This window comes from Scomber japonicus, chromosome 24 (genome assembly GCF_027409825.1).
Source record: "Scomber japonicus isolate fScoJap1 chromosome 24, fScoJap1.pri, whole genome shotgun sequence".
In the NCBI taxonomy this organism is placed as follows: domain Eukaryota; kingdom Metazoa; phylum Chordata; class Actinopteri; order Scombriformes; family Scombridae; genus Scomber; species Scomber japonicus.
The window spans coordinates 10,496,082-10,519,880 of record NC_070601.1 but is presented as its reverse complement, the minus strand read 5'-3'; the positions used below and the strand labels follow the sequence as shown (position 1 = coordinate 10,519,880).

General features: G+C 39.2%; 1 protein-coding gene across 1 annotated transcript in view; it reads right to left on the bottom strand.

Moving 5' to 3' along the window:
* Nucleotides 1–2,905: 2,905 nt before the first annotated feature.
* The window catches only part of LOC128354390 (peripheral plasma membrane protein CASK-like), a 47,420-nt gene continuing 26,526 nt past the window's right edge, over nt 2,906–23,799 (bottom strand). The window contains exons 7-26 of the mRNA XM_053314627.1: nt 21,432–21,607; nt 20,070–20,192; nt 19,608–19,691; nt 19,258–19,357; nt 16,680–16,801; nt 16,399–16,476; nt 16,071–16,151; nt 14,538–14,726; nt 14,230–14,308; nt 13,803–13,888; nt 13,317–13,385; nt 13,161–13,229; nt 12,817–12,852; nt 11,551–11,747; nt 10,723–10,838; nt 9,714–9,794; nt 7,379–7,459; nt 6,783–6,985; nt 6,196–6,279; nt 2,906–4,803 (exon numbers count right to left, since the gene is read on the bottom strand). Of these exons, the coding sequence (XP_053170602.1) occupies nt 4,627–4,803; nt 6,196–6,279; nt 6,783–6,985; nt 7,379–7,459; nt 9,714–9,794; nt 10,723–10,838; nt 11,551–11,747; nt 12,817–12,852; nt 13,161–13,229; nt 13,317–13,385; nt 13,803–13,888; nt 14,230–14,308; nt 14,538–14,726; nt 16,071–16,151; nt 16,399–16,476; nt 16,680–16,801; nt 19,258–19,357; nt 19,608–19,691; nt 20,070–20,192; nt 21,432–21,607 (2,231 nt within the window). The 3' untranslated portion in view covers nt 2,906–4,626. The remainder of the gene's footprint in view (nt 4,804–6,195; nt 6,280–6,782; nt 6,986–7,378; nt 7,460–9,713; nt 9,795–10,722; nt 10,839–11,550; nt 11,748–12,816; nt 12,853–13,160; nt 13,230–13,316; nt 13,386–13,802; nt 13,889–14,229; nt 14,309–14,537; nt 14,727–16,070; nt 16,152–16,398; nt 16,477–16,679; nt 16,802–19,257; nt 19,358–19,607; nt 19,692–20,069; nt 20,193–21,431; nt 21,608–23,799) is intronic.

The following is a 23,799-nucleotide window of genomic DNA, read 5'->3' as shown; positions in this document are numbered from 1 at the left end:
TGAGCTTATAGTGAAGAAAACAGATATGTGAAGACAGAACTGTGACCTCAGTGTAGCACATATATATAAAAAAAGAAAAACACTCTCCAAGTACTTTCTTAGAATACCTGCGCAGTCTAATGCAATCCAACAGCTCTGCCAGAAGTTCTTTTATATATGTTTTAAGTTTCATAAAGATTATGTAATTGAAGTGAAGTCATACTTTTTTTTTTTTTAGTGGTTGTAGCGGGTGGTGATTGTATACTGAAATGTAATATATTGAAAAGTGTTTCTAGTATTTTGGCCTCCATGTATGTTAGTGTCATGTCCTGCACATATTAAAGGAATTCATGTTGTATAATTAGATCTGTAAATTAACATAAATATTGATGTATGAGGTGCAATATACTTTTAAACAACCCTTGACATATAAAATTGGCTAAGTAATTTATTTTGAAGCAAGGTGATACGATAATTATTATGTGACTTGATTTGTAGAAGTTACAGTTAATTCACAAATTATCCAGACCTCTTCCATTTTCACACACTGTATTTTTGTAAACAGTTTTTTTTTTTTTTTTTTTTATATGTCCGGACGCGGTGGATTCTGGCAATTTGCAGTAGGAGCAGTAGGTGGGGCTAAATGAGCCTGTTTGTTTTTTTTGTTTTTTTTTTTACAGATTACTAGTTTCATGTAATGCTGTCTTTACATAGTGAGTCTTAGCAAATATGACAAAAAGTTACTTTTATAAGACTTACCAACTGCAGCTTTAAGCAACTGATTTAAAGTCCCTGTTCCTGGTCAGGGTTTGAAATTAGACACAAAACAAATTTAGGTTAAAAAAAAAAAAAAGTGGTGACAAAATTGTGAGTTTATATGCATGATTTACTGTACATGTGTGTGATTGTATACAATAGATATGAAAGTGTAGTGTGTATGTGTGTATTACAATTTTCCTGTCAGTTTTGTTGCTAGTGCCTCTTTGATGCTGACATATTCTGAAGTAGCATGGCTGCTGTTGACAGGAGGAGGATTATCAAGCTTTTAAATGAAAGTGCTGGTGGTAGCTAGTTTGACTTGTGATTCATTGGAGATGATTTTGGAGAAGAGTAGCAGGAGAGTTCAAGCCATGGTTTGAAGGTGTTGGGTGATAGTTTATGATGCGGAGATGCACTGCAGAAGAATTTAGAAGCTCCTTTGGCATTATCCACCATCCACTTCTCTCTTAGGATTTTTTAGGGACATATTTATTAACATTACATAAATTATCAATTTTGTGTTACTACCAACACTATGAAACAAACAATAGTTATTGATGTTGATCTAGGTTCGTATTGAGTGAATGAAAAGCTATAATAGTAATTAGTGTGCTGCAGATGTCTTCCACTTGTAGTCAAACTGGACAGTTTGAACTTCCCACACTGCACAGCTCATTTAGTTCACTTTCTTACCTTTTACTTTAGATTGAAGCTGTAGACAGCATGCAGGCAGCCAACACGTCCTTGATGACCAAACCTGAGTGTGTGGCTTTGATATTCATTATTCTGAACTTTGGTGTGAAGTAAAGCATTCATTACTGTTGTGCTTTTAGAGCAACCAGAGCATGTGATTTTAAAAACACAGTACTTTGAGAGTCGAATCAAAATAGAGGACACAAGGACAACAAACATCCAGACCAGCACAAAACAGAAGATATATAGTGCATTCAGACTGTTTATGTTGCAGCCTCAGGTATAATTGTTCAATTTTTTCTTCTAGTCTGTACTCAGTACCCCATAATGATATTGCAAAAACAGCACTGTATACATTTTTAGCTAAATTATTAAAAAGGAAAACTGTAATATCACATTGATATGTGCTTGCTTCTTCTGTTTAATAATTATAAAGGCCACTGTGCTTTCAGGAACCTTCAGTGCAGCAGATTCCCCACAAAACTCTGTCTCTGAGCCCTGCACGTAGTTCCTTTGATCCCATGGCTTGGTTTTTGTTCAGATATGTCAATGTGAGACATTTTTACATAAACGGGTGTGCCTTTCCAAACCTCGTCACGGTTACCCACAGGTCAAAGTGGTTTTTCATTTTTCCGTCCCTTCTAAATTGCGTTCAAAGCTAATTTTAGTGTCTGTACTGCACGTTCTTGTACATGTTGACTGTTTCATATACATCAGCAGTGATGATAAAAAGCAGTAGAATAGTACTAAACATCTATTGGTCAAGTAACTGAATACCGCCACCCCGCTCAAAAAAACCTAAAAAAACAACTCAACATGCTACCCTTAATTAACTTGGCATGTATAATTGCACATTTGTCAATTTCAAGGGCACCTCAGCAGTCCAGGCCTTGGATTCAACCAGTAAACCCTGAACAGATTCCACCGAGGCTCCACAATCCTCTTTTAATGACCCAGCACTCGACTCTCCTTGATAACTACGCTCCAAATCAATACAGATGGAGAAAGAAAGCGGTTTATTAGGTGTTCTGTGTTTCTTTACCGGGGCCTGGCAGCTGTTTGAACTCCAATCTGTCTTGTAGAAAGTAGAAATATGACTGAAGTAAACAATGCATTATTATATTATTTATGAGAATGTGATTTTGGTTTTGTTTTTTTAAATATTGCTCTTTCCTTGTGGGCATGACATTGAATATAGAGTTGTTCTACATAATCATGTTTGTGGAAGCGTCTCATTAAAAACGGATCATGGAGAAATATCCAATAGACAAACCTTCACCTGTTACAATAAGATATCCAGGAATCTTGTTTTGCTAACAGTGTTTTAAGAAGCAGCTCTGCAGTGTTTGATGTAGTGTTTTCTCATAGCTGGATGTAAAATATTATAAAATAACATTGCTCACAATATTACAGCTGTGCCTGCACTCCAACACACATCCCAAATCAAAAGGAAGACCAGGCAGTTTACTTTAAACACGTAAAAGGAAATATATATATTTTTTAAATGAAATAACAAAAAAGAACAACATTTCATACAGAAGAGCTGCTTTGTCATTTGCAGAAGTAATTTACACAGGACTTGAAATGAAACCACTTCACACGAGGTGGCACAACAGCATCCCCACCACACAGAGTGGATTATTGACTTTTTTTTTTAGCTTTATTTTTTCACCCCCTCCACCGATGTGCCTTTCATACAGAGTTTACTGTAGGTGAAGCAGAGCTGTGCCACTTCCTGTAAAGCATGAAGAGGTTATGTCACATACTGAGCTTCTTTTAAGGGTTAATATACACTGGCTCTTGGTAATTCACTCGTATGACGTACGCACCATTGAAACATTTACACACAAAATTTAGTTATTTTCTCTCCCTCAAAACAAGAATACTCCTAATATTTTTTTAAGACAACAGTTAACAGTTCCAAAACGTTGGCTCTAGGATTGAATTCATCCCACCTACATGAGACCCTCCCCTCCCACACAGACATTCCTATAAACACTTTCATTTTAACAAGCACGGCTCACTATTAGTGTGAGGAAAGAAGAACTTGTCGTGGCGGCCTGCCTGGGAGAAACCAGGGGTGTGCATAGGTGTTACAGACTTCTTCCCCGAGGCTCTGATAAGGCAGTTTATATTTCTCCTTTTCCATTAGTGTTTCTTTTTTTTCTTTTTCTTTTTTGTCTTTCAGTTCAGGAGCCGTGTTTAGTGGTGGAAGTCAGTGCTTTCTTCATTGCAGATCATGCCCCGAGAATGATACTCCAGGTCCACTGACCACTGATTTAGCATTTCATGTAAGGAGGAGAGGGATAGACAGCTAGAGAGAGTAGGCAAGACAAAAATGAAAACTGAAGTGACAAGATGCAGTACATGTCTTCTTCATTGTCAGTTTTGTGCAAACTGGGATGTAAACAAAGACCATCAGAGAGGCTGGGGGAGGGAGGCGGGGGTACAACAGGCTACAGCAACACAGGGGGACGACAGCGGAGAGGGATGCAGTGTGCTCCTTCAACAAACTGACAGGCACAGAGGGCCGGTGAAATAAATAAAGGGCTGGGGATGAATTGGGGAGAAAGAAACTGCCAAGTTTCCTGTGCTTTTTGCTTCACTCAAACTTGCATTTGGAGCTGAGGGAGTTACTTGTCGCCACTATAGCAGCTTCTAATGTGCTTCAAAGTTCGGCTTGTTTGTCACAGGGGCCGAGGAGATTAGAGGGCGTCGGAGAGGACACAGAGTACCACAAGAAGTACCTTAAAAGGTCAACACACACTCACATAAGACTGCTTTATGGTCATGCTCGCTATTGCCTTTCCAATATTACCACCCATCCATCAATTACAAAAGAAAAGTACAAAATATCTACCACACTGCCCCTCCACTCCCCTCCCTGCAACTATATAAGGACAGAACCATATTCACTTAGTTTTTATCATTTATATATATATGTATATATGTACACAACAATATGCCTTTGAGGCTGTTGAGAAAAAGGGGGCGGGGGCAGGATGAAGTCTCTGTAATGAAGTGTCAGAGTCACTAGTTTCTTCATTTCCCTCTTTTTCAGCAACAGTTTATCTACAGATGTGTGATTCTGATGAGAGAGACATGATTCAAAGGGGATTTGACCAAAGTTTAGCATCCGTGTTGGATCAGAGATGGATGGTCCAGGGCGATGAGCTAAATGCCGTTGAGTGTGTGTCAGTAGACCCAGGAGACAGGGACCCACTGAGAAGTGGTGGACACCAGGTCTACAGCCTCCTCCAGCAGGCGGAGGGTGTCGTCAATTTCATTGTTGATGATGGTCTGGTCGAAGTAGTGAGCGTAGGTCTGCTGCAGCATCTCTGATTCCTTCTGGAGCCGCTGAAGAGAGTCATCCTGAGGGTGTGTTTGACGAAAAGAAAGGGGGAGCTCAGTGATTGGAGTAGGAACATTGTGTTTGTTGAATGTGATATGCTTCAAGGCTCCATTTTCAGAATTACTGCTGAGTTTTTATGGGTTTTTTAGCCAGTCACGACTGAAAAGAATGTAGTTTTCAAATAGCAAGAGATGTGTGCAATAACTTAGATTATTCACAATTTAAGATTAAATTAACCAAAATACTAAACAAAGTCATGGCTGTTCTCTGATCTATATGCTCTTAGCTTCAACTAATTTATTCAAAAAGACAACAGAGATTTTTAACCACTTAAACGTTCTAGCATGACAGGGTTTTAAGCTTATCAACTTGAGAAGAGACCTTTTGTGTTTCAGGGCTGTCTGTGTGAAAGTAGCCAACAATATGTCAGTCAAGTGGACAATTATTGTATTGTATTTTAATGTCTGTAACATTGACGTAATTTCTTAGTAACAGTGAGAAAGGGTTATAATTTCTGTTTAAGGAAACTAGTTACACCAAGTTTACTTTGAAGTTGACTTCTATTGGCTTAAAAACAAAAATGGTCATTTGTCTTTTAATGTAAAAAACAAAATGGAGTACAATAAACAGTATGTGATTAAGCTTGGAGTGAACATATTTGGTTTAATACTATATGCAGTGTGCATACAGGCCAAGTTTATGGAAAATATGTGTAATCTAAATTGCAATTACAATATTGATTAGAAATGCCATAATTAGACATTTTGCAAAGTTGTTGAGCATGCAGGAAGGAGAGAAGATAGGGTTGGGCCAGAGGAGACAACAATGCATGAAACTGCACCATAACTTTGAGGATTATTAGGGGGAGTTTGAGGAGCAAGAGGAATAGGACTGGATAGAGCTGGACTACAACAGCCACACAAACATAGATGCCTTTCTACAATACCTAAACACAAGCTGAACTCAAAGCATTTAATCAGTACTTACAGGCAGTTTCCTGCACCACTTTGGAACCTTGAGTGCAAATGAAAACAGGCATGCCAAAGAAAATACAAACACACTTGAAGCAAAGAGGGCACATGCAGTGAGAGAAACATTCAGAGAGGCAAAAAGGAGTGAAGGTGATTTTAACACTAGGTTTTTCTTATTTTTTTTAAAGATATGCTTTCAGGCATTTTTGCCATTAATGGAAAGTTGATAGTAGAGAAACAAGACAGGAAACAAGATAGAGAGCCATGACATGCAGCAAAGGTCCAAAAGCCAGAGTCAAACGCTGTAACCGTTCAGCCACCAGGGCGCTCTGGGGTTCAGCTTGTTTTAATTCTAAACGAGAGTTAGTGAGTACAAGCAAATGAAATAAATCTGGAAAATCTAGCAAGACTGGGAGAGAAAAGAAGTATTTGTGAGAGTACCTCAGTCATGCCTGGGGTGATGGTGGGAGCTGCGATGAAGACAACATAGGGAGCAAACTCAGCTGTCCTGAGGATCTTTAGTGCCTGGTGAAAGAAAGAGATTTTATTAGGCATCAAGTCCTTAAAATCCCATATAATGTACTGAGCATGAAAATAATTGGATATAAATAAAATGTTCCATAATGTCTTTCAGACATGACTGTTGTGCTGTATCTATAATGCTGCAGTGCTTTTAGGGTTTTTTTGTTTTTACCTCTGACTGTTGACTGTTAAACGGTAATGATATCAATGAAGGCATAAGTGATTTGTGAAATTTTATTTGCAGTTGATTGATTATGGTTTAATTAATGACTGGCCATAGTTGTAGAACGACATTGGGTTGTGACATCTTCATATTAAAGTTGTTGTAATTGACAGCATTTCATCAATATCAAATTCATGTTATTTGAATCTGTGTAAGAAGAGTATAAGAAGCCTTAAGACAGTGCAACATGTCTGGGGGCAGTGGTGGTAAACATTAAGCTGTTGTATTGATGCAGTACAGTGCATGTCTGAAAAGAGCCTGAGGCACACAAAGCTTTTGTCACCTGTGGCTCAACATCCAGAATGGAGATCATGCCCTGGGCATGGATCTGCCTGATAGTCTCCAGCCTGGTTCCATACATGGCATCTTCATGGCTGCCATACTCCAGGTAGTCATTGTTGCTGATGTCCTGCATCATCTGGTCATGAGACACAAAGTAGTAGTTCTTCCCATTCTCCTCGTCCTTCTTAGGAGGCCGAGTTGTGTCTGAACAGAGAGTCAGATGAATGGACACACCGTAAGAAACTGATACTCTGTCTATTACTCAAAAAACATCTGAGCAGCTGGAACCAGCAAACGTGGTATTTTTGCTTACAAAAAAACTGATAACATAAGTGATTTTTCAATTAATTGTTGCAACTCTAATACTGTTGGTGTAGCTCCAAGTAATGGACAGACAGTGTTTTGCTAGCAGTGGCATTGAAGATAGTCATTTGCAGACAAGTTTACATGCTGATTACTCACATCTGAAAATCACAAAGTTTATTAGCAGTTGGGGGAGTATGTTGGTAGGTTAATGCGTGTTGTGTGTTTTACTGTGAAGTCACACTGTTTGTTACTCTTGTGCAGTTGTTATGGTAGTAGTGTGTGCCTCCTTACGAGGGATTGGGTAGGCAAAGCGGTCAGGATGTTTGGTAATGAGTGTGTTCTTGATGTGCCTCCTGCCAACTCCATGTGCACCTGAATGAAAGAAGAGAAGTACAGGTTAATCAATCCAGTAACAGACACAACACCTAGTTTAATGTAGAATTAAACTTTTCGGCACGTATAGTTGTATATAGAGCAAGACAGTGAGCACGATCTCCGGTGTTAAATGTGGATGGCCCCCATGATGTTTGTCTGGCTGTCCACGCAGTGAAGCTGTGTGTAGTTTTGGTGTGGTCTTCAGACAGCTGATATGGAGTGTTCCCAGTGTTCATTCTGCCTCCTTATTCATGGTTATTACTGTTAGTTTAGTTTAGTTTATTTGGATCCCCATTAGCTGTTACCCAGGCAACAGCTACTCTTCCTGGGGTCCATGTTAAAATAGATGATGCACTGCTTCGAGCAAAGCAGAGTTCCTGAATTTTGTGTAGATCCATTTTGCATATTGTAGTGACATGATGTTGAGCTGCAATTTATTCCATGGAGCAGTAATGAGCTTGTGCCTTTTCCCATTTCACCTCAGGAGGTGTTTGTTTTATACTTTTGGCAGAAATATTAAATCTACATTGAAATTCAATTGTGTCTAAGCTCAAACAAACACAAAAAATATTGGATTAGTATTGGATCCATCTTTAGTTGTTGAAAAGTAGCTAATGATTATTCTAGACATTTGACTTTCATTCCAGCCGAACATATGAAGTAAATGAATGTGTGATTTGTTTCATTTAGTTTTTCTAAATAAGCAATGTCACGATAGCCAGCTTTGAATGAATCACCTTTTGTGTGTCGTGAAGCCAGTTAGGGCAAAGAAACCTTTAATATGCCGAACATCCATGTGACAAGGCTCTTGCTATTCTTTGTATTGCTATGTTTAATTTTGTATTGCTACATGTGGTCCTATTGAAGGCCCAGGGTCCAGGTCCACAGTTCACCACTGAACAACTGTAAGGTGGTGTGGTGATCCTACGGCTTTGATTTGCTCATAAAAATCCCTTTTACATGAACTAAGTTGTGTCTAGCAGTTGAATGATTTGATCCAGTTTAAGGTTGGTTCTGTCTCACAAGCTGAAGTTACTGACCTTCACCTCTTCCTTCATATGAATGCTGGTAAATCATACACTTATGGTCAAAAGGTTTTTGCAACAGGAGTCTTTAAAATCTCCATTATTCTTCATAATCTGGCAAAGTATTGAGTTGACTGACAAATATAACTATCTTAGAGACAAATGGGTGTGTGGTGTACCTTTGTTAGTCCATAAATGTTTGCTAGGACATGATTTTCTGTTAGGGCTGCACGATTTGGTGAAAAAATCATAATGCCAGTATGTGGAAAATATTGGGATATGATCCCATGCAGCCAATGCGTCTGTCAAGCCCAAGGCTTGACAGACGCACTAACATGGCGCTGTTTTTCTGAGCAGGTTCTGCCTCAGATGATGTAGATTTATGTTTTAACTAGCAGTCTGTGTTTGTTTCCTTAAACTTAATATCACTGTTAGCTTGTCTGTGTTATGCTAGCGGAAGGTATCGAGAGCTACAGGTGTGTTCGCGGTAGAAGTCAGACAGTCGGACACAGCCGACTGCAGTCATTCTGCAGTAAGCACCGCTGCAGACATTGGTTGAACATTAATATACATCGCTGTAAATGTGTGCGGGAATTTCCCGCATTATAAGTGTTGGATTTGCGGGAATCAATTAAATTGTGTGCTGAAGTCTCTTGCAGTTATATAATGGCACAGGCTGATATTGTGATTAGATTAATTGTGCAGCACAACTTTTTCTCCTCCCACTCTGAGAGTCACTACTGGTTCAGCCTTGTATTGATGTGTAGGATGTGACTTGAGCTTAAGTGAGGTGTCTTCATCATTAAGAAGCATTTGCACTTATGTCTTGGTTTCTGTTATAAAGGTTTGTTCACTAGTATAATGGTAAAGGAATCAATCCTCTAAATCGGTCAGTCCTCCATTTTCTTCTGGTGAGATACTGGATTTGGACAGCTTGTTTAAATACCAAATCCTGGCTACATCTTTATACTCTGTTCTTTTTTCTATTCTCAGTCACTGTTGTAATTTTATTAATCAGAATTCATGGCAAATGTTATTGTGTTAATATTCAAAGTTATCAAGTTATTTTAGGTTTTGGCCTCCTGAAATGTGCTCTAATTGATTGATTTGATGTGCAAAAGGAAGTTTTACATAGTGTATCGGGGATCAGCCCTTGTTGCAAAGTTGGTGTAATATTGTTTCTTGGCGACCTGAGCTCTCGCTCTCTCAGCCTCCGCTTTACTCACCCAGCAAAACAAGTGTTTTCCTCTTGAAGGACGGCAGTCTGACCACTTCTTCATACGTTACCAGGTCTAGTTGATCAAACACTGTGGAGCAGAGAAGCATTTGGTTAGCAGGCTGTAAATGGAAATGTGAATTGTTGGTGTATCGCAATGTATAAATAGAGAATCAGTGGGGAGAAAAGCAATGCAAATCAGACAGGTTTTTGAGATTTAGAATTATTCAAATGATGCCATAATGTAAACCGACTGCTGCGCCAAATGAGCACTGAGCAGACCTAATGAAGGTCAACTGCCTTGAGAAAGCATTAAAACTTGCTTATTTGCACTAACCTTGATCAGACAGAAAAACACAACCAAGCTCAGCTGACTAGCATCTCAACAGTATGAATTACACTGAAACTAACAGAGCAATTGATTCCAAGTCAAGGAGACATTAGGAAGACGACAAGGTATAAAAGCAGAGAGGAGGAAGAAAAACACAGAAGCTGTACGCCAGCTGTCTGGTGTTACTTACATGCAGCCATATCATTGGGTAAGAGACAGCATGAAATATGGACAGAGGGTGGGAGCGGAAGGGTTAATAAAAAGACACCATAAAAGAAGACAAAGTGAACCAAAAACATAGTTGACATCAAAAGCTGTTACAACACTGTTAGTTACTGAACGCAAAATTAAGACAGCAGTAGGAGAGGTCTGTCAGAGGGAGAATGCAACACACGTGCAGCAGATTACACATACTGGGTGTTAGAAAGGGCATTTGACTGTACAACAGTGTGATTATTTAACCCTAACCACTTAAATCAACACATCACATTTTCAAATGGTAGAGTAATTTGATTATTAATTAGGGTCAATTGCAGTTGATATTGTAATATTATTCTACTCAGTGTGCTACTATATATCAGCTATCAAATTAAATGTCTGGAGTGGATTAGCATCTGCTGTTAATAACATAATAATAACAATAATTCTATGTATACACAGAATTAAAAGGTAGTGTGTGAGGGCTTACCTGCATTGTGCTTGGCCAAGTACTTGTCTTTGTACTGTTTCTTCTTTTTGCCAAACCAGGTACAACTGGCCTGTTGTTCCTGTTTGGTCTTCTCCATCGCTATGCATGCCACACGCCTGAAAAGAATACATACACTTGTCTGTGATTCAAGATATAATATACTATATTAAACATAAGCGTTCTCATGACTTGTTTTTCTCTTTTCCAATAATTCAGCAGCTGACGGGTGTGCGGTCTGACTTTCAGAAAATGTACTCTGGGTTTGTATCACTAGGTGGTGCCTCTTACTGTTCTGTGAGATAAAAGGTGTAATGTTACAGGTATGTTAGACTGCTTTACCCTGCTGTCATTTTGATGAACACTGAAACAAAGTGTACTGTAATTTTAGCAGTGTAACCGGGTGTTTACTTACATTCTTTATATAGGTCATGCCAGTATGTAAAAACATCTACTGTACTTTTATAAATTAATGATTAATCAACTATTGATTACATGACTGACTATACATTAACAACAAAAATCTGAAACATACTACGGGGCGGGCTGCTCTAGTAGTTTTGCGTAAAAAAAACAGTACCATAGGCATGCAAATAATAGTAGAGTGCACGTAAGCTGCATTATCAATTAATTAATCCTGTTTTCCTATAATAAAAGTGCTTTAACCACTGCAGAGAACATTAGGAAGTCAAGGAACAGATGTAGTAAACAACATGTTATTTAAATTACAAATTCAACAACAGAAAATAACTTGTCACTCAACAGTAGGTTCCACCCAGTAGCACAGCACAGAACACATTGTTTTTGTTCTTTGTCAGGTGTTGTACTCACCACTCCTGTAGCTCAGGTGAGGGGATGAGGCCTGCTGTCCCATTCTTGGTATTCTCCAGCTTTCCCTGCCACCAGTTGTGGTCGTCCTTGGAGATGATCTGGATGATGTCGCCCACCCTGAAGCGAATGCCTGCCTCCTTACATGGGATGAGGTCATCTTTCGCCGGGTCATACTCAAACTGAGCACGTACATAAATCTGTGGGGAAGAGCAGTGGGACAGCAATTGTTGTTAGGTGCTGACACAGTGGCAAAGAATACTGCTGCCATCATAGGAGAATATATGGGAAACAATGTGATTGGTCAAGCTGCCCATATGAAAGTAGACTGGCTACTAAAATGCTAATGACGCTCAGCATTTGAAAGACATCACAGGAAAAATCAAGCCTCTATAAGCCGAAGCAAGAAAGGACGCAGACATTTGGAAAGATGAACAACAAATGATCCAACAAAGCATGTTACCACTTGTCTGCCTGCGGGGGGAGTCTGATTTATTGACGGCGTTTATGTCCACTGACGAACCGAATATGAAGACTAAGCCTTGACAGCTAGCATGGGATCTAGACACCACTATGATCTTTGCGATGGGGGTGGGAGGAGGAGTTGGGATCTACTTCTACAAGGGTCCACTTAAGACATCTTACCTTGAGGGACAATTTGTCCTTGATAGCAGGTCTGGAGATCTATGGGGTTGAGAGCATCACACACACACACACACACTTACACATATATCATGCAGTAGAAAATGTTGTGGGGCATAAAACAAAGGAGGTGTGATGAGGGACCCACAATTGTACCTGAATCTGATATTACACAATTTGTATATATGTGAATGTATGTGTGTGTGAGACGTTGCTGCATGATCAACACAACTAAAATACTGAGGGACACATTGTGACCAGGACAAACTGGGGTACTACCCATTTTTTATCTTAAAATTACTTTTCAATATATTGTAGTGAGGAAATAAGCTGTATTAGACTACAATATTGTGTTTTAGAGTTCAGCTCATATTTACAGCCGTGTAGGAATGACTGAAGCTAAGCCCTAACGCTGGAGAGCAGCATTTGATGTAAACAAAATAGACGTAATGGGAATGGAATAACGAGTGCTATTGAATACATACACATCAGCACATACATGCAGATTTGGACTTGTTGGGGTGAGTGTTAGTTTGTCAAATCAGTAGCAGTTTGTGAAGCAAAGAAAGGAGAAGACGATTGAAGTGGAGGCTTGAAATAATGGTGTAAAGAAGGAGGAAGTCTCACCTGACGGCCTTTGGGCTGAATCGTCGATGGCAGGTCCTAGTACAGATTACAGTAAAATGTGTTTAGTTTTTTTTTTCCCCACAGAAATGAACATTTTGCCCATTTTTAAAATTATTTTCATAGTTGTTATTTGCAGGGAAACTACATGACTGGTGCAGCTTTAAAACCAAGATGTGAAACTTGAGCCCTGATACACCAGATCACCCCATATACTACTAACTTATCTGTGTAATGAGCTATGTGTTACAACATACTTAATGTGTCTGGCACCGTTTTTCTTTTACTAGTCTGCTGCTATATTGGTAAAAGAGTGTGTGACATTTAAAACGGAGGAACAAACATACCAGGATGGAGCTAGTAACACTGGCATGACCGTTTGCAGGTGACTGTCGGGACAAATCCGGTGACTCTTTCTGTAATACAAAGTACAGAATAAATTTTACCCCCCTCTGCAGAGTACGCAACATGTAGCACATAAGTGTTTGTTTGTGGTTCTGTACCTCACAAGACATGGACTGGGACCGGTAACAGGGTACAATTTTGAAGGTGATGCTCCCCCTCATCTCCCTCTGTAGGGACAAGGAAAAAATGAATGGTACACATGAGTTTATAATGGCAATAATAGTATTATAGCAAGATAAAAACAAAACTGATGAGGCCAAAGCCCTGCTGGTTCAGTACTGGAGCTGCAACTCTTCATCAATTAGCTTCTTCAGTCTTCTGTTATACTAAACTGAATATCTTTAGGCTGCAGCTTGGACTTTGGATAACAATGATCTATATTTATATAAAGTATTGAACAATGTTATTCATTGTTACTCAAATCAAAATTGGTTGCACCACTGCTGTTTTTTTCCTCTTTCTTTGTTTTCTACCATGACTTTGACATCTCACACATTTCACTATATGGAAATAATACATAGTATACAGAACTACATGCTAAAGGCACAGTCTAAATGTAAAGAATAAAAATCTGTGTGACTTACCAGCATCTTTTGAAGCTGCTCTACTGTCTGATTGGCAACACTGATGCCATTAATCTCTCTGATCTCATCTCCTACATGCAGAGTCCCTGAAGCAGAGAAATCATTCATTAATAAAGGCTACAAATGAGGCTCTTGGGTGTTCAAACATCAGCGCTTCACAAAGCCGAGCCCAGAAAACCCCTGGGGTTACTGAGATGGCTCCAGCGGGAGCTCAGCTAATGTAAGGAAGATTTACATTTCATTATGATTTCAATTACCAGAGAGTATGAGAATAACTCTGATCCAACAATTATTGCCCCAACTTCTTTATAAACTCTGTAGTTAATCATTTCCAGCGTGACAATCTTGTCAGATTGACAAGATGAATGGCTGAGTTTTGCATGAGTGCTGTAAACTTGCATAATAGTGTTCTTATATGGATGTGTACCTTGTCGATGAATCATTCCACCATGCATGATTCGAGCCACAATACAGTGGTTGAGCTCATTCATTTTCAGAGTAATGCCCTGGAGGAGACAGACAGGGGATCAGAGGGTAAACTGGAAGAGGAAGTGGCTGAAGAAAGTTAATAAAACATTAGTCATACATTCCTCTAAGAAACACATCAAAAATCTGTCTACATCTAAACTTTAACATTTTTAGGTTCAGATATAAACTTTGCTTAGATGTAAGCATGTAAATTAATCTACAATCAAAAAAGAGTATGGTATGCGAGTGTGTTTTCTGTCTACACACCATGGGCTCGTCAGTGTTCTTCTGGAACTGGACCAGGCGAACCCTGGTGACGTTCTCCAGGTCCATGTCTCCGTTGGTGCTGTCTGGGGAGTCTCCGTTCAGGTATGGAGAAGTGGGTGGGGGCGTCACCCTCAGCGCCTCATCGCTGTATACCTCGTGGGCCACAACATCGTGGGTCTGCAGCAGAGCCTGGATGTACACAAACAGTCATGAATACATCTGAGTGGGAATCAACTGTATGGCACAAATATGGAGGAAACACTATCAGACTTGTGGCTGAACATTCACTGCCATTAATCCCAAATTGGTCATGAAAAACTGGAGGGGAAAATATTTATGTGAATAACTAGTAGATAAAAAAAATACATACGACCAAATCCTAGTGACAACCATGTGTGAGTGGCTGGCTTTGGAAAGAGTGTGCCTTAAACTAATCATCTTTGACCACTAACAAAGGTTTTACTAACACATCTAGTAGCTGCCTTTGCCAAAAGCTCACATCTGTTCATTGAAGCAACAGCGTGTTCACGGATGATGACAGTAATTGAGACTTGAAACAGCTGGCATTAAAAGGCTTTTGACTGATGCTGAACATTACTGTGGCTGAGAAGAACAACAAATGTTTACAAAGGCATCAACAATGGATTCTAACAAGTGTTTGACTTTGTGCACACTCAATGATTGCATACTAAAGTAATGAGCTGCTAATGATCATAGCCAACAAAACATGGACTTGCGTCACTGCCTCACAAATGAAATCATCCACTACAAAAGGAAAACAAATTGACATGTTTCTTCCCATGTGCTGCCTTTCTGCTAACAGTGCTGTTAAATTGCCTCTGGCAGGAGAAGAGAAGCCGCTCAGGTCAGAGAGCAAGACAGGCTAATTGGATTGAACCACAGCTAAGGCGTGACAGCTCCAGTAAGTGTCAGAGACTGAATGAGCAGAGGGAAACACCTCTTGTAACTGAGCTACATAAACCTGTACTAAATTTAGCTAAGTCACAGTTATTCAAAAAGAGTGTATCTACAAAACTATTAACGCACAGTAAATACAATTCACATGTTAGCTATTACACCATTGTATCCAGAAACACTTACTGAGATGAAAAATGCAGCCTCAAAACAAGCTGCACTCCTTCAGGTGAGACATTAACAGACTCTGACAATGTTACACCGTAACATGAAATCCACCATAGAGTCATTCTGCCTCAGTTTCCATGTCTTTCAACAATATCCACCCTGACTGTTCTTCTACTTTCAGGTCTGTTTCAGCCATTACAGTCACCAGCTACTGTGTCCACAGCAGGATGAAGCTCATCAGCTCTTTCTGCTGCTATAGCTCAGGTGCTAAGCAGCTTTGTGGCCAAGGGAGTTATGTGGATTGTCAAAAGGTCCCTGCTTCTGACACTGTGGGCTGTATTCTCACACACCAGTCAGTGTGCTTTACATGCACAGACCAATAAAAAAATCTGTGGAAATAATGTGCATGTTGCCTTGTGTGTTTTTTGTTGTTGTTTTTTAACATCTTACCATGAAGTGCGGCTGAGTAAGGATCCTCCTGAGCTCCTTGGCCTCCATGTTCTCTGGGTAACAAGAGATGGTTTCCAGTACCTGTTGAGGAGAAAAGGCAGGATAAGGGAGGTGACAATCTCAGCAATGTTCATAATAAATAACACTGACAACAGTGTCTCAATATCTGTTCATTATTTACTTGATTTGCCCACTAAGCTTTTTGAGTAAGCATCAATCAGTGTTTAGGACCAGCCTGTTAAACTCAATCACTGACTAGGACTACAAATTAACATTTTAAGACTGTTGAACGTGATTTTTTTGTGAATGTTAACAGCAATTCTCTCACCTCTTTTGCTCTCTGCACTCCATCACTAGGAGGATTTCTGATCTGAGGAGACGACCTGGTGTTGATTTTGTCATAAAGCTGGAACATCAAAATAGTAAAAAACATCAAATTAGGCGTCTTTATTAATTAACTGTGGAACATCTTGACAATTTTACTTGTTGAAAGTAAAACCTGAACAATAGATGGTACATATTGGACTAACCTAGATAACTGATTCTGGGCTTGACGTGACACCCAGTGGGCATTTTTGGTATTACATAGGAAATATCTGGTTTACTCACATCTAACAGAGTGTGAAGGTGCTGATCTTGGAAGACACTATGGAGGAAATCCATGTCTTTCTCACTGCAGTCCGTCAACGCATGAATCTCCTCTAGACTGTCCAAAACCTGTGATACTGCCCCTGCGCGCGCACACACACACACACACACACAAACAAGTTATAGACGCAGATAGACTGAATAACACACACACACAAATATACATAAAAATTACACCAAGCAGTCCTCGCAAACATTCAACACTACACAAAATGCAAGCACTGAACATGACACACTAAATGTTACACATCCACAAACAGGCAAAACAAGAGAAATGCAAAGAAGGAAATGACTAACACCAACAACAACAAAAAAAAAAAAAATCACAAAAAGACAGACGTCACAACATCAATACCACGCACAAATACTCAGAACTATTAACCCCAAGTACCTGCTGCATCGCCCACACATGCAGCAAAACCAGAGAAACAGCGTAATGGCATCAATACAATATCAGAGGAAAGTTACTTCAGAAAGTCACAGTGTGAATGACTGTTGAAGAGCAGTACACCCAAGAAAAAATGCAAAGGAGGAAAAATATGCAAAGGAAAAGAAAATCTAAAATGTTAAGTTCATCTCTTAAGTCTTCCCACAACATATGTACTCTATGGTATGTATACAGTTTTTAAAGTCTACTGTAAATCAGGTCAGTTGCTAGATATACAAATAGGTGACATGTTTAGATGATGATGGCCAGTTTACTACAGCTTTGACCCAGTGACACATTTTAAACCCTCAAGCTAACCAATAAAATGTACTGTTGCTAGGTCACATGACATACTAATATGCAGGATGTTACCTGATCTTATGAATACTAATAATAATAAACATTCCAAATTATTTATTAAGCCAACCATTTCATTAAATTGGACAAAAAAGCAGGTTTGCTCAGTTAATAAGAAATGTCTAAAGAGAAGCTTTTAACTTTAGGAAAACTTTGTTATAAGTCTGTTTACATGCATCACACATACAATGACTAGATAGAAATTGCTAATAATTTCCTTAATCAACTGATTTTTAGGAAATAAAAAATGCATGCAGAAATAATTTACACAAATAACATTGTCACTTAAAATCACTACTCCTGTATTTGTTAATATTGAACAATTGATGCAATTGTAACATTAAAGCACAAAGTCTGAACCAACTTTGCAGCCTACAAATGCTATGTGCTGCCCTTTAGGTTAAATTATAAATGAATCATTAACATCCCAAGCTCCTGTATCATGTAAGATACACTACTTTTATGAACAATATACGATATCAGGTGTATAAATCAGCTGAAGAAGAAACCTGATCATAAAGGAAAATCCCATTCTAGGTCAGACCAGAGAGGCATTTAAGCATGCAAGCAACAATAAGAATGTTTTGCTAATCTGTGTCTACAGAGCATCCTGTGATTGGAATAGTAAAGATGCATGTAAACAGAGTCTCATCTTTACAGGTCATAAGGAAGCATGAATAAACACACGCTAACACACCTCATACAAACCAATGGGATAGGAGAGAAGACACAGAGGAAGCCATTTTGGTGGACCCACATCATTCAATACTAGCTAATGTTTGAAAATGTAACTAAAAAGCGAGTGATGATGTCAGGATAATGTCACATGAAATTCTATGTGTAGGGAGGGGGATACGTACTTTCAGCGGCTAGCAGTCCTAGAGACAGCACAGCAGAAGAAAAACACCAAAGAAAGAGAGGCTGAGATTAGAGAAAGTTTACAGCAACTACAGATGTAGAGTTTAACACTTCACAAAGAGAGAGAAGAAAAAGAAAGGGAGAGAACAAAGAGACAGGCAGTGAGAGGAAGCAGGAGGACAAGCAGAGGGGAAATAAAGGAAAGAGCAGCAGGAGAGAAAAAAGTCAGCAAAAGCAGCAAAGTCTATAAATAAGCTGGCAAGCTGCTGCAACTATCTACTATACTACACAAGTCAATGACCGACAACATGTCTAGAGCCCTGCGACTGCAGAAATAAAGCAGTCACCAGGAAACATGACTGCAGCAAACTGCATGCATCAGCAAATATGGACAGAGGTGGGGGTTTATCTAGCTGCTGTGGCTGTGCAGGAAACCGAGCAGAAAAGGTGACGAGCTCAGTTTGATTCATCAGGTGATTATGTAATACACTGCTCATTTACCATTATGTATTACAATGATTAAAATGGTTCCGATATGCTAATAAGTACTGACAGGTACAGCCTGCAGTCCTCTAATGAAAGGAAGTGAAAGTCTAAAGCTCAGACAGGGAAGTGCTGTTGAGAAACAACTGTCTACATTGAGGAAGTTCAATATGGACAGCTGGAGATTATATTAAACACTAGAATAGAAATCACGAGAATAGAAACTGAACTAGAAAGTGAGGGTTCACACAGTGTGATTTGATGCATGTTGGTACACTTCATTTCTGACCTTAAATGACATTGATAGATATTTCACAAGTGGAGGAACAATTAAATCATACCTGCATCTCTGTTTTAAATGTGTGAAGAAAGAAACCCTCATAAAGCACGATAGTGTTGTGTTATGTGATGTACCTGAGGAGGTGGGGTCATCTGAAAAGTCGTGTAGCTCCTCAGGGGGGTCGCCATAGTAGGAATTGAACTTGTGGCTTGAAACAGCAGCCAACACTGCACCCTGGGATACAGAGTACATATATTACACAAAGTCTGAACAGAGCCTCATGTTGTGAAGTGTTTCTTTTTTATGTTTTTGTATACGAGGCCTGATGAAGACAGGCCAGTTGAGAAAGGAAAAAAAAAAAAGACAAACAAGATATGAATCTAGGTCATCAGGAGCAGCTGCACAGAGTGGAGTGTGAAACAATTTATATCTAAAATTTGAGTGGTGGATTCTGTAACATGTGTTCTCTCAACACAGTGCTGACCTTCAGCTTCCTCCTGGAATTGAACTTCCTCAGCTGTTCCACCGTTTCTGGCAGGTGGATCTTGTAGGCGTACCGGTCCCTCTCCTTCACATACACAGACAGACAGACAGACAGACAGATAGCTGCATTAGTACAAATGGAGACATACATTAGAGCAGTCATGGAACGGATGTGAAAGCATTGCTGTGGTCCAGAAGAAGAAGCAAAACAAAGTGTTTTGAGTCAAGTAGGTGGTTGAAAGGTGACTCTGAGTTGCCAAACTTATCTAATCAAAACACCAAATACCTAAATCACACTGACATACACTTGAAATTAGAAGTTTAGTCACAATAATCTGCTCAATTTGACAGCGAGATTTCCAGCCTCTATTTCGTATTAGTTATATAATTCACTTATCTTCAAGAAGCTCATATTTATCACTCACAGTAGTGTGTGTTTGTATGTGTGTGTGTGTGATCTTGCCTTCAGCCAGGGGTGGTTGAGGGCCTCGTAAACAGTGATTCTCTCAGCGGGGTCCAACATCAGCATGCGTCTCACCAGGTCTTTGGCGCTCTCTGAGATGTGGGCCCACTGCCTTGGGTTCATCTGGACAGGTACACGGACACACACACACGTGCACAAACAGACTTTGTCAGAAGGATGTAGCCGAGCACAGGCACCACTGTAGTTGTTGTTGCCATGGTCACCAGGGACCACATGCATAAAACACTGTAGATTCGTGACTTAAACTATCTGTACACACAAAGACAGAAATAAACATGCGTGTTGTTTTTGTCAGATTGATAAAGCTGTGTGTATGTGTTCTGTTTCTCAGTTATTGTGAAACAGAGTGCACGTGCACAAGCTTCATTTCCACTTCCACTTCCACAATTAGCCATAAACAGATGAAGACTTGCCCTAAACCTGACATTTTCATATAATTTCCCCGCCTGCTCATCTAAGTCATTACACCTGTCAATTAAACTAATGGGAAAGAAGCCATGCAGTTTCACAGATTGTGTTGCACCAGCGAGGTTCTTCAACAGCCAAATCAGCTGTTGTTATGTGTGGCTCTTTAGCGGCCATATCACTAATTCATTACATGGATCTCAAAACCATCTCAGATGTACAGATGTAATCTATGATTTGTTTGTCGCTCACATATCTAAACCCACTTTACACAGTGTACCACAGTAAAGGAGAGATAAGAAGAATATTAACAGTATTTTCCATTGTGTTTCTACATGGGTGTGTATTCAGTGTCAACACAAAATATCACACCATCAGTGCAGCTGGTTAACGACCACAAAACAAAAAGTTTGACTAAAAGACGGTCTCATCTCACACAAACACATCTACCACAATGCAGCAGGAAATTCATTCTCTCAGACGGCAATAGAAACTTTGCGCTTTCATCTCAGAATCTTTTGCTGACACTGCCGGTTTATGGATAAACTCTGACTGACTTTTGTAAAAGGCGAGAAGTATTCAACACATTTAATACACTCGCTTGCCATGTACAGTAGAGGCAATGGTAAAACCCTCACAACAGGAATGACTTAATTAGAGCTGTATCAAATCATTTCTGACTGTCAATAGGCATAAACATGATAGGAAAAGGAAGATATATGGTGTATATGGATCCTTTATACAATAACCTTGGCCTCAAGGATCCATTACTGACGCCAGAGAGTGCGTTCAGTTCAGTTCTCTGTAGCACAGGAGCTCAACCTTGTATTTGACGCACATTGCAGTACAGTGACAAAGACGAGCTCCCTATTGTGCTAAGCTTCAGCTGAAGGCTGACTTACAGAGAATGATGCTGTTACGTCAATCAGCTCTTACCTTGTATTTCCCCTTAATGATGGCCTCAAACAGGCGCTCCTTGGTACCATAGAAAGGCAGACAGCCAGAAAGGAGGATGAAGAGAATGACTCCACATCCCCACACGTCCACAGGTTTCCCGTACGGCTCCCTCTTGACTACTTCTGGAGCCATGAAGTGTGGAGTACCGACTCGACCTGAAAAGAGAGCAGGCAGGTTAGAAAACTAGAAAGCATGAAACATAGACAGCAACTGTGTAACAGTTAACAATCCAACACTAATACTAATATCTGGGAATTCATTCTGATGTGAAATTAAACTGATGAGAAAATGTTAATGCTTTGTTTAAGCACAGTCCAGGTTGGTTTCCCTTGGAAAACTTAAGTCTTTTGAGATGAGTAGAAAGCTTTTTTGTGGACGGTGCCTTGTTTGACACTGTATATTTGTATTACTGTAAATGACAGGGTTAAGAAGTATATTTACATGGGTGCTTCTATTATTAGTTCAACCTGATTCATCAACGAAAAACCCCGTTAAAAAAAGGTTCAACCTATTTTTCAGTTTAAAAGGTCACAGTGTAAAGGTGTTTTCTGGAGTCTAAACCGTGTGAAGAGTGAGTAGTTAAGGTTGCAGAGATGTACCGCAGAATGAGTTAGAAGTTCTTTTGTGACCACAGCTGACAATTTGTTTGGCTGCTTCCTCAGAAACAGGATGTATTTCATATAATTTGTAAGACTTCAGTGTATGTTGTTTTTACATTAGTTCATTTTTAGACATTTTATTTTATATTTATTACCCATTTTATTTGTCAGGTGCATCACTTACGCATGATTAAATAAATACAATTTCAGTATGGAAAATATTAGAAATTTGTGAAAAATGAATGCTTGACATAGGACAGCAACAAATACTTATGTCTGAGAAGCAAAAAAAGCAAGTGTTTTGCGTTTTTACCCGATTCATTACTTTTACAATTAATTGATTTTCAGAATTGTTACAAGTTAATTTTCTGTCATTAATCAAATCAGTTGACTTGTCTATTCAGCACTTCCAGCAACTTACTTTCTCCGTTTCACTTCATTTGCATGTGTGGACTGAGAGGAACAAACTAGGGCATCTGAAGGAAACCCACAGAGGAAGTGTGGTCACACTGCTGCCTTACATACTGTTCTTCTTCTTACCAGTCACACTATTTCTCTTAACACTTATTCCTTAGGCAGAGCCACAGACCATAAAATACAAAGGGTGGAATCTGTAATTGAGAAAGCAAACTCATTTTTAATCCTAAATTACTATGATATATGAATGATTAATAATTCATCATTTTATAATTTATAAATATTAGAGCTGTCAATCGATTAAAGTATTTTATTGCAATTAATCGCATGATTGTCATGGGTTAACTCTCTAATAGCAAATTAATCACACATTTTTTACTTTTTCCAAATGTACTTTAAAAGAATTTTAAAAGTTTTTTAAAACTTTTATTAACATGGCAGTGTTTTCTGCAAATGCATGTTTATTATTTGTGAAAAAATCCAGAACAATGAAATACGGCATGCTCAAAAAATCTGCTGCCAGTCATGATATCAATTAGGAACTAGTTACATTCACTTACCCTGTTACCACTCACTCTCACTCTCACTCATACACACACAGACACACACACACACCTTTGTTGAGCAGGAGGAGGTCTCTCTGTATCAGCTACTAAGACTCTTTTCTTTATCCATTTCTGCTTGATATCCAAAATGTTCCTGCTTCATCGCTTCCTTATTCCCAAACTACAGGCCAGAACAAGGGTCAAACATAACGTACGTGCGTGCGTTAATTGCACGTAAAAATAAATAATGGCGTTAAAATTAATTTGCGTTAACTTTGACAGCCCTAATAAATATATAATCAATAAATCATCGTGATAATCTATTCATCTCTAGCCTGTGACTAGTTTCTGTGTGTGTGTGTGTGTGTGTGTGTGTGTGTCAGTGACGTGCGGTCAGGGGAGGCAGGTGAGGCCGTGCCTCACCTGTTATCATGGAAAAAGACTTAAAAATGAAAAAAATAATAAATGGTTATATTTGTCCAGTGATTTGCATTATAACGTTATTTTCTATCTAACTTTACCAGTTTCGGATTATTTTTAATTCAAAATCGCTGAATTTTCACATGTACTGATCAAACACTGAAAAGAGACGCGCAGTGAGGCAGCAGCAAGACGAGCCTCACCATGGATTGCGCAATGACTCGGCTTACTGCGCTGGCATGCTATGCAGTGAGACAGTACAGCTGTACAGCTGTCTCTCTGTATGTCGCTATTAACATGTTCAAACACTTTTACTATATGAACTAAATTTCCATAGTTTAGCTGATGATATAATGTACAGTGTTT